The 18,886-nt window shown below is 38.1% G+C and overlaps 1 protein-coding gene across 2 annotated transcripts in view; it reads left to right on the forward strand.

The window, feature by feature from the left end:
* LOC136886934 (1-phosphatidylinositol 4,5-bisphosphate phosphodiesterase gamma-1-like) overlaps positions 1–18,886 on the forward strand; it is a 737,826-nt gene that overhangs the window by 256,770 nt on the left and 462,170 nt on the right. For both annotated transcript variants that reach the window (XM_068231056.1, XM_068231055.1), the window contains 2 exons: positions 1,536–1,705; positions 1,793–1,934. In XM_068231056.1, coding sequence (XP_068087157.1) covers positions 1,536–1,705; positions 1,793–1,934 — 312 coding nt within the window. The remainder of the gene's footprint in view (positions 1–1,535; positions 1,706–1,792; positions 1,935–18,886) is intronic.

The raw sequence follows: 18,886 nt of genomic DNA on the forward strand, positions 1-18,886 counted from the left end.
CTCATCAGTTGGTAAGTGTAATGTGGTGGAGCACCATTATGACACAGCAGCATTTGCTGCTGATTACCCAGAGGAACTTCTTCCAAAAATCCAGGCAGTGATTTTGCCAAGAAACAGTAGCATTCCTCACTGTTTAGGTGAGAAGGAAGGACATGCGACCCAAGTAAATAGTCGCCAACAATGGCAACCCAAATATTGACACTAAACTGATGCTGGAATGTGCGCACTTCTGTCACATGACGGTTTCCTTCCACCCTCCTTCATGCAGCTGTCTACCAATGGACACAAAGGTTAAATGATGAGTTTGGCGGCAATTAGGGTACCAAACGCCATAAATCCGTGAGGCTTCTCTCCTGTTCTCATTTGCTGCTTCATAGGCTAGGTGCATTTTAGTCATTTCTTCATTGATGTACTGAAATGGAGCCATTTTCACTAATTTCTGATGCAAACTTAGTAGCCAATGTGTGCAAAACAAAACTGTACACTGCCTACTGGGGCAGGGAAGCAGTTGCGCGAACAAACAAGAAATGTGCATATGTACTGGGCATTATCACTGTCTCCCTCTATCATACACCTCACTTCCCCTCCCATCCCTTCCCTCCTCTGAAGTGCAGCAGCAGACAGTAGTTTGTGCTCTGGCAGAGCAAATACAGCTAGTTTGTCAATTTGAATCGCACACCTGAAATAACAATTTTACCTAATTATTTTCAAAATGGAATTTTTTTTCCCCAATCCGATTGTGCTATCCTTCTTTACAAAATACAAAGAACATCCCTGATTTGTTTGTCAGTATAATTAAAATGCATCCTGTATATTTATTCAGTATGTATCCTTATAGTTTTGAAAATTAAACTCTTCTTCCTCAAACTCTTGAGATTGCCAAAAATACTAATGTTCTTTAAATCAATATAACAATGATTTATTGTTGAACAGTATATTCCTTATTCAATACCTTATGGTTAATGTGAAATTAAAAACTTAAATATCACATTCATCACAACATTCATCCTAATTGGATCATCTTCAGTAAATTGCTAAAAGTGACATTACATATTGTAGTTAAAAACATTTAAAACTGAAGTGAGGATTATGATATGAGTGTTAAAATGTTAAAATGCCCTCATTAAGAACAAGTTTATGTTCTTATAACGTCGTGGTCTAAAATCTTCCGTTTGCACTATTGTCCACTTGTCATGATGTCCTGTTGACGTTATCATTAGTTGCAAGTCTACTGATTGGACTAGGCGGTATCTGATTAATGATTGATATTATGTGATTTGGTTTGTTGCCATTAAGGATTATCATAATTGCACAAGTCTCGGTGGTATGATTGCCTGAAATTGGAAAGTTAAAGTAAAGTGAATGCCAAAGAAACACGAAAATGTATCATGTGTTTGTGAGTAACGAAGTTTTGACAAACCTTCTTGTATTGTGTATGAGAACCAACACATTTTTCCCTTTACTTTGTATTATTATGGTTACTGCACTCTTTGCATGACCTAATTTTGTATAAATAATTCTGATGTTTTTCTTAGGGTGTTCCAAATGATGAATTGCATTTTGGTGAGAAGTGGTTCCATGGGAAACTTTCTGGTGGCCGGGCAGAAGCTGAAGATTTACTTAGAAAATACTCCAATCTTGGCGACGGCACTTTCCTTGTGCGCGAAAGTGAGACCTTTGTGGGAGATTATTCTCTCTCTTTTTGGTAAGTGTGCATCTCAACAGTACACTGATAATTGAGTTCACTTCCTTGAATGTTTGGCTTATCTCTTTCTAATTTTGCTACTTTCAGGCGACAGGGAAAGGTGAATCACTGCAGAATAAAATCTAAGCAGGAAAATGGACAGACCAAGTATCATTTAATCCATACAAACTGTTTTGACAGTTTGTATAGCTTGATTACTTACTACCACACACATCCTTTACGAAGTCCTGTAAGTTCATAGATTCACATATAAAACTTTTCTAGATTTACTGAAGTTTATAAAATTTTATTAAATATCATGAAGTCAAACTCTGCATTTGGGAGATGCATTTTCATTCATTCATCTTCATTAACTCCTCAACAGTGGTTGGTGAAAGGAAGGGCATCCAACAGTAAAAACATGCCATATAAATTCATCTTGCCTCATACGCCATATCACAGAATGGGACTAAGGGGTATACATACATCTGTAAACAATAATTCCATAAGACTTTAAAATACAAGCTTTTGGCAAATGGCTGTTCCCAAAATCCCAGATTTTTTTAGAAACTTTGTATTTACTGACAGATGATATAATAAAATTCATCCGGGCTGTTATGCCGTGGTCCACTCCTCTCGCTTCTCCCAGACGTTTCGACTACTGCTGCGGTATTTTATTATATTGACACCGGCCGCGAAAGCCTTCATACTTTAATGACAGATGATAGTTTCTGGTTTTATCTTATATCATTGTCAGGGCAGCTCCAGCTACTGTACTATCGTCAGTCCATGGTTTAAGCGTAAAATTGCTACAATGTACAGTGTATAGGTTTCAGCTTCATTTATGATGGGACGGCCTTCTTCCTTGTACCTCGTACTCGCATGCTCCTTGTAACGTTTTTCTCTATTAAAACCCTTCTATTATTTCTAGTCTTCTTCTAGTTGAAACCTCTTTTACAATACTTCTCAAACTGGTGCAACTTCCTTGGAAACCAATTCTCCTAAAACAGGGCATAATTTAGATATTGGTAGAGTTATTTTCTGATGAATATAAAATTCATGGATTGTGCCTCGAATAATACACTTATAAAATTATTAAACGTCCATTACATGCTTTTTCCCTTTCTGTGTTTTTCCTGGCATACTATATGAAGTTCCTTCAGTCTCGTGTTGTCTCTGTTCTACTAAAATTCTTTTGACCGTCCTGTACGGCACTTTTTTTTGCATTTGTTATTCTTTGTTGTACTGTCAGCAACTCCCTTCTATTCTGTTCTTGCATTTTATTCTTACTTCTCTCAACTTCCTTATTCATAAAACTATGAACATTGAAAACAATCTCTCATGTTTCTCCTCTTGTTGTTGTAATCTTCAGTTTAGAATTTTCAACTGCATAATTGGGAAAAAAGCAAAGATCTGTTTATGGTTTTCCTTGACATTGAGTAGGCATATGACAGCATTGCAAGAGAAAAGATATGGGAATGCCTGAGAAAAAGGAATGTTCCAGAGGTACTGGTGAGGAAAGTTCAGATGCTGTATGAGAACTGTACCAGCTGTGTGCAATTGGGTGACGGACGTTCATCCTGGTTCAAGACCGAAAGTGGAGTCCAGCAAGGCAGTGCACTATCCCTGTTATTGTTTATCACCATCATGGATGACATAATGAAGAACATCAAGAAAACCTCTGGTGAACTAAATGCAATGGCCTTTGCTGATGATGTTATGATCTGGGGAGAAACTGAGGAACAAGTACAGTCGAGACTCAGTGAATGGAAGGTTAAGTTCTAGGAGTTCAATCTCAAGATGTGCAAACTCAAAATAGTAGTGATAGCAATAAACAGAGAAGGACAACCAGTGAACATCATGCTAGGAGACCATCCACTAGAAAGTGTGGAAAGCTTTACATACCTTGGCAGTGTAATATCTTGAGATACACTAGCCACAAAGGAGATGGCAAATAGAGTGCAGAAGAGCTCTCACTTTTACCAGCAAGTACGAACACTCCTCTGGGATCCCAAAGTACCAACAAAATCAAAGCTGGTGATGTTCAATCAGTACTTCATACCAGTCTTAGGCTATGGTATTGAAACCTGCACCCTCACTAAGAAAGACTCGTCAAGGTTGCAGGCATCCGAGATGAAGTTCCTTAGGTCCACAGTTCACAGAACCAAACTGGACAAGTTGAGGAATGATGTGGTTAGGAAGGAAGTTGGGATCGTTATACCATTGTTAGATCAGGTCAGCTTGTCCAGACTGAGGTGGTTTTGGCATGTAATGAGGATGGAGCCAACAAGGACCGCATATGTTAACTTGGAGAGACATGTGGCAGGGAAACGGATGGTGGGAAGACCAAGAACCCACTAGATGTCCATCGTAAAGATGGACATTGCAGATCGGGGAAGGACACTAGAGGACATCATTAACAACAGAACGTATCTCAGTAAGACAGAATGGAAGAGGCTCACCAACAGTACCCGGGAAACTGGAACTGTAAAATGATGATGATGGTGATGATGATGAAGAAGAAGATGATGATGATGATGATGATGATGATGATGATGCACTTGGCCCATGAATGTTAGGAATATGTATTGACATTGAACCGATTTGTCACAAGAAGAAGCCCCTTCCTTTCCCTTCCCTTCCCTTCCCTCTTCTGCATTCCACTAGTATACTAGTTGTCAATCAACATGAGGTATGTCCGCCAGTAGGCTTTGCTTTCTCTTTCAAGTGTCAAATTGATTTGAGGCAGTTATATATTGAGTGGGGACATGCGCTAAATGACTTAACTCCTCTACAGGCAATAGAAGACGGCATGCTGTTAAGAAACTAATCCCGAAAGACTCCGCTACTATATGGAATTTCAGGGCACGATGCATAAGAGCTGTCTTCGTCTACAAAAATGAACAGAGTAAGTGTCTAGGAAAGATTTCAGATGATGACGGTAATGGCTGTTTTGGTTGTCTCCAACAAATCTTGTCACATATCAACTGAAGGTGACAGAATACATTGAATCTAAAATATTGTTCTGTATAGTTTCAGACAGTTCCAGAAAAACATGACTGTTAATTTTTTTATTGTGCTCCTTTAAAGTAGAGTCTAGCTCGGTCATTAAATTAACCAACCTATGAAAAATTCCAGGATTATCATGAGTAAATCCAAAAATGAAGATGGCTGCCTCCTTCACAAAGATATACAGTAGATGTGGAGACAGATGTCAGCTATGTGAATGATATGGTCATCCAGATGAGATTACGAGATGGAAACGTGCATTAGGCCTACACTTTATAGAACTTGAAGATGAACACTTTAGTGACACTACCCGTTTGTCAGCTATCGCCCAGAACAAATTGTGCTGCTTTCCTTTGGACCTTTTCTAGTTCTCATATCAAGTAATCATGGTGTGGGTCCCATATATTGGAACCATCCTCTAATTGAGGTCTTACCAGATACTTATGCCCTTTCCTTACTACAACCTCTGAATACCCTCATAACTAGGGAGCAGATTTCTATGACCTAAAAATGTATGAAATATGTGTGTATTTATTACCTAAAAAACATAAAAATATGACATAAAATTCAAAATATGACTTAATGAATAGCATATACGTTACATAGAAACACTTTTATTACGATTGCTACAGGCTGCAATTAATTTAGAGTTTGAAAAGTTTTAAATCTTTGAAATCTTTAACCCAAAATCAACTAAAATGATGAATATTTCCTGAACTCGTTAAGGTTACACTGCATACTCCTAGGCAAGGATGGACTCTGTAGAAGACATAAACACTACAGTTACTTTCACTGTTCAATATTCAATCAGTTTTAATTTATACATAAAACATATGTTATTTGAATGAAACTTTCATACCTGATCTAGTCTCCATTATCAGAATTGTTGCAATTTATGTCCCCATGCATCTTAAGATTTTTGTATGAGAATCCCCTCCTATTGTCGCTGAGCATCGTCTTGTAGCGAGAAAAACTTCTTTCGACATCACATGATGTAATGGGAGCGTATTTGAATAGAGTTAAATCACTTGGAGAAAATTCCTGGAAATCTGCAGATGAAGGGTTTCCACAAAGAATGTCGCTTATTCCACGCAGGTACACAAGTCCGCTATTTTTTTTCAGTACATTATCTAATTTTCGACACACCCTAGATGCTATTGTTCCTTCCGCATGCTTTAATTCCTGTTCAATGCACTTTACAACATCCAGTGCATCGTTTAGTTCTGCACCTGAAACTTCCAGTTGCGTGATTGTTCCAGACAAAGAATTAAAACTGGACTTGGTGTAAGCCAGGTCCGCTTTTAATGTAGTGCTTTATGGTTTTTATGGAGGACGATTCTGCAGGTTCAAAAGACTTCACGATCTTCTCCACGACATCTAAGTTGTTGCAATAGTATACTGCGGCTTCAAGCCAAGTCCCCCATCGCATTATAACTGGCTAGGGAGGTAGGCGTAATGAAGGTGCTTCTCCTTGAAATTTCTGAACGCGAAGTGGAGCTTACAGTTCGATATTAATTTATCAACTTCAGGGTAACTACTTCTAACTTCTTCAGCTGTCCTATGCAAGGCATGTGGAAGACATGTCACATGTATCATTTTCGGGTGTAGCAATTAAAGTCCCTTGGCTGCCTTCACCATATACGAAGCAGCGTCAGTTACAAATAGAAAAATGTGCTCTCTCTTTGCTCCGTTTGACCACAACAGATTCATTGAATTGTCGACGAGAACTGCAGTGGTGGAATGGTTTGTCTTCTCTAGCACTTCACATGTCAGGAGGAACGTATCTCCAGGCCGGTCTTCCTTCAGCATGCCAACGATCACATTTGCTATATATCTTCCATCCACATCTGTGGTCTCGTCTATTGAAACCCATATCTTATTGTCTCCCACGCCGCGCCTTATTATATCCAACATCTCTTCATAACAAGAGTAGATTCGTTGGGAACAGGATGATTTGTATATTTTCAAGAAACTGTCTGAAGCTTCAGCTGTTAAGTTTCTTTAAAGGAATATTAGATGAAACCATCATCTTGCCGAGATCTTGTGAAAATTGTGAACACTGTGAACTTGATGTCGGATTTTCAAATAGAAGACGTTGCCCATTTTCTAGTGCAGAATATCTAGCTACACAGTTCTTAATTTTTTACAGTATTACAGTGTTGTTGCACAGAGAAGCGTTTTTCGGCAGTAACTTTTACCTCACACAATTTACAGAATAATATCACTCCATCCGTACTGAATACCTTTTCACCGAACTCACGAACAAAACTTCGCAACTTCCCACAAATTGAGACTTTCGTTTTAGGCATATTGAAAGGAACTGAATGTCTGAAGCTCCCTAATGACCAAGGTCATTCAGTGTATTGAAGGTGGAAGAGGGAAGGGCGAAGCAGGGAGAGATAAGAACAATGACAAATAACTGCAGAATTACCTCTGCTTCCGTGTAAACAATAGCCCGGTTTCCAGGAATTGACCCAGCTAGCAAACAATAGCTCCTACCTGTTAGAAATATTTCACACACTACTTTAGAATGGTTTCACAGTAGTATATTCCAGCTATCCTGAAAAATAATTTTTAGAGCTTATTCTAATTTTTTAAAATGAAATTTTAATGAAAATGACCAAAATATGCCGTTATAATGATATTTTGTTCAAAATATGCCATAAAACTTAAGAAAGCCTAAATATGCATTTATATGCCCAATAAAACCTGTTTAATTTTGATTATCATGCTTGGAAACGTGTTGAAAATACAAGACTATAAGATATAATGTTAAGGGAAAAAAATATGACTTGTCGTAGAAATCCGCCCCCTACTCATAACCTTGTCACAAGATCTGTAACCTTTATTTACAACCTCATTAATGTGATAACCTCTATGAAGATCTTTCGTTATATTAACATACAGTCCTGAGAGTGATCCCCTTGATTTTCTGGCCATTGAGAAAGCATATGACCATCTACCACGCTTGCATATATGGGAATGTTTGATATATATGAAAGTGCTTGATGACATCACAGCACGAGTATGATGATTATATGATGAAACCAAGAGTTGTGTCCAGGTCCAGGTTGAAAGGTCAGGTTGGTTCAAAATGAAGAGTGGAGTCAGCAAGGAAGTTGTCTTTCACCACTCCTCTTCATAATCATAATGGATGTGTTAAAAGCAGTTAAAAGAAAGAATCCAACAACTAATGCTGATGATCTAATGGTATGGGGTGAGATGGAAGTGAAAGTACAAGCTAAACTAGATCTTTGGCCTGAAGCTTTTACAACCTTAGGTCTTAAAATCATCAAAACCAAGACAGTTGGCTTGGTCACGAGTAGAAACTCTCCAACTGTTCATTTAAGAATTGGAGATGAGGAGATGGATATTGTAGACAACTTCCAGTACGTAGTTAGTGTTCAGACAGTACTATACATTCGGAGATTAGCAACAGAATACAGAAAGCTTCCATACTGTATCACGCTGTACGTCCAATACTTCGAGATGAAACATTTCCATTAGTTCCCAAGATCAGCTTGTACAAAATATATCTGGTACCTATCTCGACATATGGCCTGGAAGCAGCAATACTTACTGGATCAACAAAGAGTCGTCTTCAAGCAACAGAAATGAAGTTCCTCCGTTCCTGTCTAGAAAAAAAAAAAAAAAAGTGCATAAAAGAAGGAATGTGGATATCCGACAGCAGCTTGGATTGGATAGAAGTGTGCTGGAGATCCTAGAACTGAAGAGATTGCATTGATATGGTCACATGAAAAGGATGGATTCCTACAAAATTTCTCGAGCATACGTTGACCACAGTGAATAACTGAATTGTTATTGAATCGATACGGTGGTCCAATTCACGGCACATTTGAGTCACCATTCCAATTACAACTGTTTACTGATAAATAGCAGCAACAGAATTCAGTGCTCACTGATGCCATCTGGTCTTCACTCTATGAACTGCTTTCATATGCGCCATCCAGCTTTAAGATTCTGGTTTCTTCTGCAGCATTCTCTTCACATCAAATTTTGATGTTACAAAGCCTTACCCCTGCAGTGACAACTCCATTAAATAAGTATATACAGTATAAGTATCTGCTAGGTGGCAGATTCCTTATCAATTGTTTGTCTGATCTTTTCTTAACTCAGGGAACTTGGAAATTTCACCGTATTCACGGTTATCTAATTCAACATCTTTTTTGGTTAAGTATTGCATCAGTCGGCTCACGATAACTGGGTGATCTTGTGATTCGATGATTGAAGTCTCATGCAATGATGCTATAACTGAGAGAATACTGAGCAGTTCTTTGCAATATAAAATGGATGATTTTTAGTGGTCATGAGCATGACTAATAATCATAGGGTAGGCTAGAGAGCTGAGTTGAATTAATTGTTGAATGTCAACTAAGTTATAATAATGAGATTCATTGAACAAATAGAATAGCCTAATAGCCTTTGTACTTGTATATATTTTGGAATTATGTTTTTTTACTACCTTTTTAACACTGCAGACAAATCCAACTATTATTTTAAACCTCCCTGTAAGAAGAGGACAATGAATGCAAGTGGGTATTATTTTCAAACGTGCCGAGAACAATTCTTTCAGTGAACCATGGCTCTGTATGTCTCGCCCACAGTGTAAGTTCAACTCCGCGCCAATGTCCAGTGTTCAGATAATGAACCATGTATGTGCTGTGTCTCACTGATTCGTGAGTATACCACTCAGCACTGTCTGCTGTGAGTCAACTGAATCGTGTGCCATGAGCTCATCATTGCTGCGATTCAATTCACTCGGACAATTGAATGAATCGATACACTGCTTTGAATCATTCACTCAGTAGTCAACACTACTGGGAAGAGACCAAGAGGAAGACCTCATGATGTTTGGAAGAAACAGATTTTCAGGGACCTTGAAATTAGAGATGTAAACTGGCATCGCATACATACATATATATGAACAACATCTGTGGATAGACAGACTGGAGGAGGCTTGTACACAATCGCACCTGGCTTGTTGGAGAGAAGGAATAATGATGATGGTGACTGTTTATTTTATGAAATGTATAAGATTTAAAGAAAAAGTTCTTATAGCCTCTGTAACCGCTACTATAGTGGTTACACAAAACAAAGCACTAAACACAATAAAGGTGGGGGGGAAGGTGCCTTTACTCAGTACCAAAAAACCTTCACACACAGTTGAACATCAGTTGGAACTATGCGGATCTCTGCCGACAACAACATACGTAAATATATCAATAGGGCCAACTAGTGGATAATAAACCAGGAAGGTGGAAGGAGCTAGAAATTACCGAGGGCATGGATATGGCTTAGATTGCAGATTCTGAAATAATCAGCCGTGATCCCTAAATTTGAAAAATATTATTTACCAATGGATTTTAGAAATGCATTCCGAAAAAATCCGCCAACATGCAACTTACGAACTATATTCTTTGTGATACACATAACTTAGAGGTTCTTTGATAATACCTTCGTACAAGTTCAAAATTTCAAACCAACTAAACATCTAGTTACAAATCCAGTTGTACAGTGCAATTTACAGTGAAGTAAACGTACTCTCCAAAACTCTAGCATACATCTAGTAACACTGAACTACCAGAGGCAAACCCCAAGGTAAATATATTAAACTACAATCTACATATTTAGTGAAACGAGAAATGGGAATGCCTCAAAAACAAACAGGCAAGCCCAACTGAAAAGCTAAGGCGTCATAAATAATTAATTTGATGAATCTAGGTTAGGCTAGGGCAGACTCCTATACGAAATAGCAACCAAACATTACAGAGATTTTAGCCGGAACGGAATGTAAGAGTGCTTACCCGAAGGTAGCCCATCCCGTTAGCGAGGCGTCGCACACGATGTAAAACTTCCGACAGACCAAGACAGACTAAGGCAGACCAGGCCAAGACAAGACCAAGACAAGACAAGACCAAGACAAGACAAGACAAGAAGACAAAATGCTGCCTCGCACTCTATATAAGGGTAAACCCTGGCCTTGGAGTAGCCAATCAGAATGCATGAGTCCGCCTATCCCCTCCTAGATTCACCAATCACAATTCCTACTACAGTCACGAACTTTAAATAAGTTTCTCGAATACGCATGTTCACGAATCTTCCATTTCCAGAATAGTTAGAAAATGCCTTCTAGAACACATAACCGACAAAAGGCAACACACCCTGTTCAAAAATTCATGTAACAATTTTATAGATACTTCCAGTAAGTACAGAACTGAAATCTACTATTTACAAATACATATGTTACAAATATTACACTGTACAGGTTAGTTCGTTAAAATAAAACATATTACCACACTTTACAAATAAAGTCTTCAATAAACATTTTCCACTTCCACAACATTGTTCACCCGTGACATCTTCCTCCCCCCCGAAAATCAAACCACGCTCGACCATTAACATAGTTTCACTGCGGAAAAAGCGATAAAACGTTCTCACACAGTACAGACAGTAAAGATACATTACTCTAACACACACGATTTCTTGAAGTTGACTTTCTAAACAACCAAAACAAACTGTCACATAATTTAAAAAATAATGGAGGTGTTCATGGATCCACCTATAAATATCACATAAAAATTCACATGGATTGTCACACTACACTTCAAAATGCCTTCTGACCCTTTCACAATTGCTTTGACAATTTCTAGACTGTCCACCAATGGATGTACACACATTCTTTCTGCCAAATGTTAGTCATCCGAGAACTCACTTTGTTGCTAAACAGCGTTCAAAGCCTCCTATTAGGTGAGTTATGGACTAAGTATTTTGCACCACTTTTCCACACCAATCACAGCACAGCTAGGCCACAGGTTCTCGCTGATGATGCGGCTGGCGACACGGCCGTTTGCCGCCAGCCTCCATTCAACTTCAGCCGACCCATGTAGCTATGTAATTACAGTCCCCTGGTATCTTGCACCAGATAAGCAGATGGGTGAGACACCGTCCAGTCAGACTGCCACCATTAGGATGTTCGCCATAGGATTGTGGTGCCGGATGGAAACGCCCAAGGCACAAAGTGCACCTCCCAACTAGGCACTTCAGGTTGCTGTCAAGAGAAGCTGGTCACTGCAGCCACTGCACACAAACAAACTGCAGCAGACAGGGGAATACTTGAGGTAAAGTATGCTGCTGGGCTCAAAGATCTTGCGTAGAGTCACCCAAAGGGTGGCTTAATGAGTATGCAGTAGGGACACTCCCTCGCACACCAGGGATATTAGGGCACTAGGCCTGGGGTAAGCACTGCTATCTATAATTCATTTGACAAGATTATGGTGGGGGTGAAAGGAAACTATAGGAGTTTACCCTAAACCTGAAAGTAAGGGGAATAAATTCCAAGGAGTGATCCTAAACTAAAACCTACCTAACTTATAATACTAAATCTATTACACTAGAGGATACCTAAATTATTCACCTACACAATTACTTACAACTAACTTACAATAAACTTATTATTACCTTATAACTAAAGCCTTATAAATACCTTACAATAAATTTATTATCTTATAACTAAACTCTTACAAATAGCTTACAACTAAATCTACATGGTCACCAACAATGGTATTTACCCTTCTCTACGAGACCTAAGGTACCTTGATCTGGGAGAGATGGACTCTGCTAATCCTTTTCCTTTCAGAATCGCTCACCAATAATGTCACTGGGGTAAGGAACTTTAAGATGGTGCAGGGACCTCGAAATCTGGGGGCCAACTTGCTGATAACATGGTCCGCAGCACTACTAATGGGGTGGGTTTTAATAAACACCTGGTCACCCACAGAGAGCTCGTGCGGTCTTCGCCCGTGGTTGTAATTATGCTGGACCTTAGCGTAATAAACCTTCAAGTTCTTTCGTGCACGGTGCCAATTAGCTCGGATCTTTTCTAGGCTGGCATCGTTGGGCAGAAGATAATTAATTGACCACAGATTAAATAGAGGAGAATTTGGGGTAAAAGCCAACATTAACGAAGCAGGGGTTTGGTTGTGGCTTTCATGGACAGCAGTGTTAAATGTGAACGACAACCAATTTAGTGAGGAATCCCACTTGGAGTGGTCTGAAGAGTGATAAGCGATGAGGGAAGATCGCAGGTTACGATTCACTCTCTCAGCATAATTTGGCTTCGGGTAATACGGGGTAGTGGTTACATGAGCAATGGATAGGTCAAAACAGAAATTCCGGAACTGGGCAGAAGTAAAGGCTCTTGCGTTATCATTTACCAAAAATTGGGAGGGTCCAAATGATGCGAATATCTGTTTCAAGCACGAGATGGTGGTGTTGGCGTTAGCTATCCTAGTGGGGAACAGCCACGTAAAACACGAAAAAGCATCAACACACACAAGTATGAAACGATGACCATTCCAAGATCTTGGGAAGGGCCCGATATAGTCTATGAACAGTCTTTCCATTGGCCGAGAAGCTTGCTCAGAAGACAAGAGACCTTTACGAGTATTCGGGGCGGGTTTGCTGATGTTACAAATCTTACAGGACTTGACAAGGGCACGAATCTCACTATCCATGGATTTCCTAATGAAGTGGTTACAAATCTTCTCTCTCGTTTTGAAAACGCCCAGATGACCGTCCACTGGGGATTCATGAAAATATTTGAAGAGAGCCGGTACCAGGTTAGTTGGGACTACAATTTTGGGGTCTTTACGACCGCGAGCAGGACAGCAAAGGACACCATTCTTAAGAATGTAGGGCTTAACATGCTCACCGAATTTAATCCTGTCGATAATAGCTTTTAACTCAGCATCGTCCTCTTGATGTTTGGTTATATACCTGAGAAGGAAGGGAGAGTCAGTGAGAACTACATTGACAAAAACTGATACTTGTTCGGGAAATGAGTCTGCTGGCTCTGATTGAGGGTCAGAGCTGCCTGGATTGAACATCCTACTGAGGCCATCAGCCACAACGTTTTCTGTGCCACGAATGTGGCGAGCTTGAAATTGGAAGGCTGAGATGCACACTGCCCAACGTGCTAGACGACCGGTCTTTCGCGGTTTGGCCAGTATCCAACTCAACGTCTGATTATCAGTTTCCAGATCAAGTTCCAGGTACATTCTGAAGCGTTCTAAAGAGAAGACAACAGCCAAGGCTTCCAACTCATAAATGGAATAATTTCGCTCAGGAGGATTCAGGGCACATGAAGCATAAGAAATAGGACGATGCCTTTCTTGAAATTCCTGAAGAAGAACACCGGATATGCCTGAGGAAGAGGCGTCAGTCTGAAGGATGAAGTGTTTAGAAAAGTCTGGCATAGCCAGTACAGGAGCGTTATATAAGGCAGATTTCAAGTCCATGAGGACTTCGCGTTGGGCATCACCCCACACAAATTTGGTATCCTTTCTTCTCAAGGCATTTAATGGGGATGAACGTTCAGCAAAATTGGGAATGAATTTGCGAAAAAAATTAACCATGCCAATGAATCTGGCTACAGCCTTGACGTCCTTTGGAGGAGGGAAATTCTGGATGGCGGCAGTATGAGACTGATCGATAGAGACACCCCTCCCCGACACAATATGTCCTAAGAAGGACATCTGGGGTTGTGCGAAGGAAACCTTGAATGCCTTGAGGGTTAGACCTGCTTTACGCAGTCTTTCAAGCACTTCGTTGAGATGGAGTAGGTGTTTCTCGAAAGTTTCAATAAAAATTACGAGATCATCAAGGTATTTAAAGTTAAAAATTTATTGATTGTTCCGTATTGAATAGAGAAATATACAATATTATATAGTAGGAAGGATCCACCTTTCAATACTCCATTGTTAAGTTGAACCAATTAGAAGTTACAACCTGTTCATTTGGGACCGGTTTCAACACATTTGAAGTGTCATCATCAGCCAATTAGCAAAGCAGTGCAAAAATTAAGACATAAAGATCCAAAAACAACTAACGCAATGATCACAGACAAAGAATTAACAATATTTCATGTCAAAGCAATTCGAGTTTATGTTCATAACACAATGATCACATGTAGGATGTTAAAAGGTTTGTTTTTTTCACCTATTCAATACATATAAATTTTATAAATTAGGAATTTATTGTAGAATCCACTTGAGACATGTTTCGCCCTTCATTGAGGGCATCATCAGTCAAAATATCACCTCAAGGTAAAAAATCAGGTAACTGGTTAGTAGTAGACATGTACAAATTAATACATATTATTAACAACATATAAAAATTAAGTATGGGAAAAAATTTGCATAAAAGTGATGGTTGAACATGTAGGTTTAGATGAACGGATAACAATGATTTTTATCACTTGCAACAATGATCACAGTCAAAAGAGTAAAAAGAACACCACTATTTTGTGCCAAAACAAATCTAGTTGAAGTTCATAAGCAGGTCTAGTACAATCCTGTTATACTGCACTCATATATGAAGACGTGTGAAGATGTATTTGAGATCGAAAATGAGGTAAAGGATTTGTTCTAATATGTAGACTTGAAGGATAACTCGTTATTAAACTGAACTTATGATATGCAGTTACGTATAGTTGTTGCTAGGCAGGTCTTGTAGGCATTTGTTTCTCTGGCCAAAGAGTAAAAGGTGATGTAATTGAAGTCTTAGGAAAACAGTGTAGGACTTAATTTCGACAATTCAAAGCGGATATATAAATTAGAAACTAATTTAGATCTTTAAAAAGAATAAAACCAAATAAAATATATAAAAAATAGGAAGAAATTTGAAAAGAAATTACAATGTGAGGCTCAACTCGAAACAGCTTGCTGTGGTGATTGATAAATGAATGGGAGATGATAAATAGAGAAGAGGGAGGGGAATAATGAGGGTAGGAGGGAAAGGAAAATGGGGGGTATCTAAGGAGGATCATGGGGTGTTGCAGAAGGGGGAAGTGGCATGAGAGGTTATTGTGTAAATTGTGAAAGATTGATCGCTTACTTGTTGACTTTAGGTTATTTAAAATGGAGAAGAGAAAATCGAAAAGGACATTGGGTTTCTCAGAAATATCATTCAAGTTAAGATTTGCATTGAAAAACTGGTCGAGGTGTATAAAACAGTTTTCAGTGATGTCTAGGAGAGGGCCTTTATTTAGAGTGCTGAGAATTTCAATATCCTGATCTATTGTAGTGAAAATATGTTTTGTGTCATGTGTGTGTTGTCCCACTGCCGAAAATCTGTTGTATTTTATTGCATTAACGTGTTCAAAGTACCTAATTTTGAAGTTACGTCCAGTTTGACCTATGTAAGAAGAGTTTTAGTTGTTGCACTTAAAATGGTATACGCCTGATTTAGAAAAGACTTGTTTTATTTAAGGAGTGGCAGTTATGTAATAATTCAAGGTTTCTAATATTAGTTCGAAAAGAAATCACCGTATTGTGTCTTTTGAAGACATTAGCAATACTGTAGGCATTTATATTGAATGTGAATGTGGAGTAAGCAGCTGGTTTAGGATTATCTTTTAAGAGTGTTGTGTTAGGATGGTGTTTAAATTTGTTAATAATTTGTTCAATAAAATATCTATTATAACCATTAAATTTGGCAATGGAGCGGATGATATTTAGTTCTTTATTTAAGTTTTCCTTTTGTAGCGGAATTTTGAAGGCACGGTTAACCATACTGTTGTACAAGGCACGTTTATGTGTCTGTGGGTGAAGAGTTTTGTTTTATGGTATTAGTTGTATGTGTGGGTTTTCTATAAATCATATATGATAATGAGGAAGGTAATCTGCTTATTGTTATATCTAGAAAATTAATTTGTTTGATTCCGTTTCAAGAGTGAATTTAATATGCAGATCAATTTTATTGAGGCTATTAAGAGTAGATTCTGCATTAATAACTCTATCATCTAGGATCACAAATGTGTCATCTACAAATCTAGCCCAAGATAACTCGTGTTTAAAGTCGTCGTTATCAATGAAATTGTGTTCTAAAAAGTCTAGGTATATTTCTGCTAGGATCCCTGAGGCTGGAAAACCCATAGCCAAACCATCTTGTTGATAAATTATATTGTCAAAGATGAAGAAGTTGTTATTAACTACTAATTTTAAGATGGTCATAAAATCATTAATTTTAAGTTTGCTTAAGCAACTATATGTTTAAATTCTTCTCAATAATAGGAAATAATTTTTTGACATTAATGCTGGGGTACATATTGACAATATTAAAAGAGTGTAGAGAATGGTGTGGTTGGATTTTAAAGATTTAATTTCTCAACTAGTTCTATGGTGTTTTTTACAGACTTATTCGATAAAAACTTGTAATTATTCTTAAGAAATATTTTTGAATGAACTATGCTAATTTGTAAAGTGGACTGGGTCTGTAATTAATAATTGGTTGAATGGGGACGTCATTATTATGAATTTTAGGGAGAGATTTTGTGGTTGGCAGGCTTGGATTCATGCTTAATACTCTTGTTTTTTCATGTTCAGTAAATAAGAAAGAAGAGTTCTTTAGGGTTTGTTTAAGGAGTCGTTGAATCTGTTGAGTAGGATCTTTCTTTATTATAGAAAAGGAATTATTACTGAAGAAATTTTTTGTTTTTTCAATATAATCAACTTTATCCATTATCACTGTAGTGTTACGTTTGTCAGCTTTTGTGATAATGAGGTCATGATCTTTAATTTTCTTTTTAAGGTTAAGAATGTGTTTATGTTCAGTGAAGGGAATGGTGTTGCTATTATCGTTAGGGGTGTAAATCTTATTAAGTTTTCTTTTTACGTCAAGTCTAATTTCGTCCTGTAATTCTAAGGGCATTTTATTGATAGTTAATTCAGATTCAGTGATTATATTAAATACAGTGTTATTTTTATTTAAGTTAGGCCAGTTATGTTTAGGGCCTTTCGATAGGATTAAGTTGTCATTATCATCTAGGATTGTTTTGGATAAGTTGACAACAGGGGGGTGGAACTTAGTAATTATATTGTCGTGATTTTTCGGTTCTTTAGATAATTTAGTAAAAGGTTCTCTTGTCATAGCGATGTTTTTGAGATTGTTGACCTTTCTGTCTAAAGTTGATTGCTTTTTGGAAAGTGTAAGGAACAACTTATCATCTACATGGGTTTGAAATAAGTCCCATTGAACGCTTGATAGTAGGCGAGTTGCTTCGAGGTGAGATTCATAAAGACGATTGTTCAGAAAAGATTTCTTCTTATAAAGGAATTTAATTTCGTTGGTTAACCAAATCTTGTTGACTTTCATTTGTGTTCTTGAACAATCAGAAGAATTGCGATTTCTAAAAGTGTTTGTTTTTGTTTTTTTGTTTTTTTGCTAGTTGCTTTACGTCACACCGACACAGATAGCTCTTATGGCGACGATGGGACAGGAAAGGGCTAGGAGTGGGAAGGAAGCGGCCGTGGCCTTAATTTAGGTACAGCCCCAGCATTTGCCTGGTGTGAAAATGGGAAACCAAAGAAAACCATTTTCAGGGCTGCCGACAGTGGAGTTCGAACCTACTATCTCCCGAATACTGGATACTGGCCGCACTTAAGCAACTGCAGCTATCGAGCTCGGTAGTGGTAGGTTTAAGAAAATTAGGGGTTAAATTTTGCGCGATACACTGTTTGAGAAAATTAATATCTTTGACCAGCTTAGCAATCTTGATTTTAAGGCTTAAGTAGTTATAGGCTTTAGATTTTGCTTGGTGAGCATTATAATTTAAAGTTAAAAATTTCATGATTGTTCCGTATTGAATAGAGAAATATACAATATTATATAGTAGGAAGGATCCACCTGTTGAACCAAATAGAAGTTACAACCTGTTCATTCGGGACCGGTTTCAACACATTTGAAGTTTCATCATCAGCCAATTAGCAAAGCAGTGCAAAAATTAGACATAAAGATCCAAAAACAACTAACACAATGATTACAGACAAAAAATTAACAATATTTCATGTCGAAGCAATTCGAGTTGATGTTCATAACACACTGTGAATAGGTTGTAACTTCTATTTGGTTCAACTTAACAACGGAGTATTGAAAGGTGGATCCTTCCTACTATATAATATTGTATATCATCAAGGTAATTATAAACAAACTTGAACTTAATGTCCGATAAGACATAATCTAGTAACCGTGTAAGGACAGCCGCTCCAGTTGCCATGCCGAAAGGGACGCGCTCAAATTCATATAGGTTCCAATCGGTCACAAATGCTGTGAGATGCTTGGATTCTTCAGCAAGGGGTATCTGGTAATAGGCCTGATTTAAATCGAAGGTGGTGA

Source organism: Anabrus simplex, chromosome 1 (genome assembly GCF_040414725.1).
Source record: "Anabrus simplex isolate iqAnaSimp1 chromosome 1, ASM4041472v1, whole genome shotgun sequence".
Lineage (NCBI taxonomy): Eukaryota > Metazoa > Arthropoda > Insecta > Orthoptera > Tettigoniidae > Anabrus > Anabrus simplex.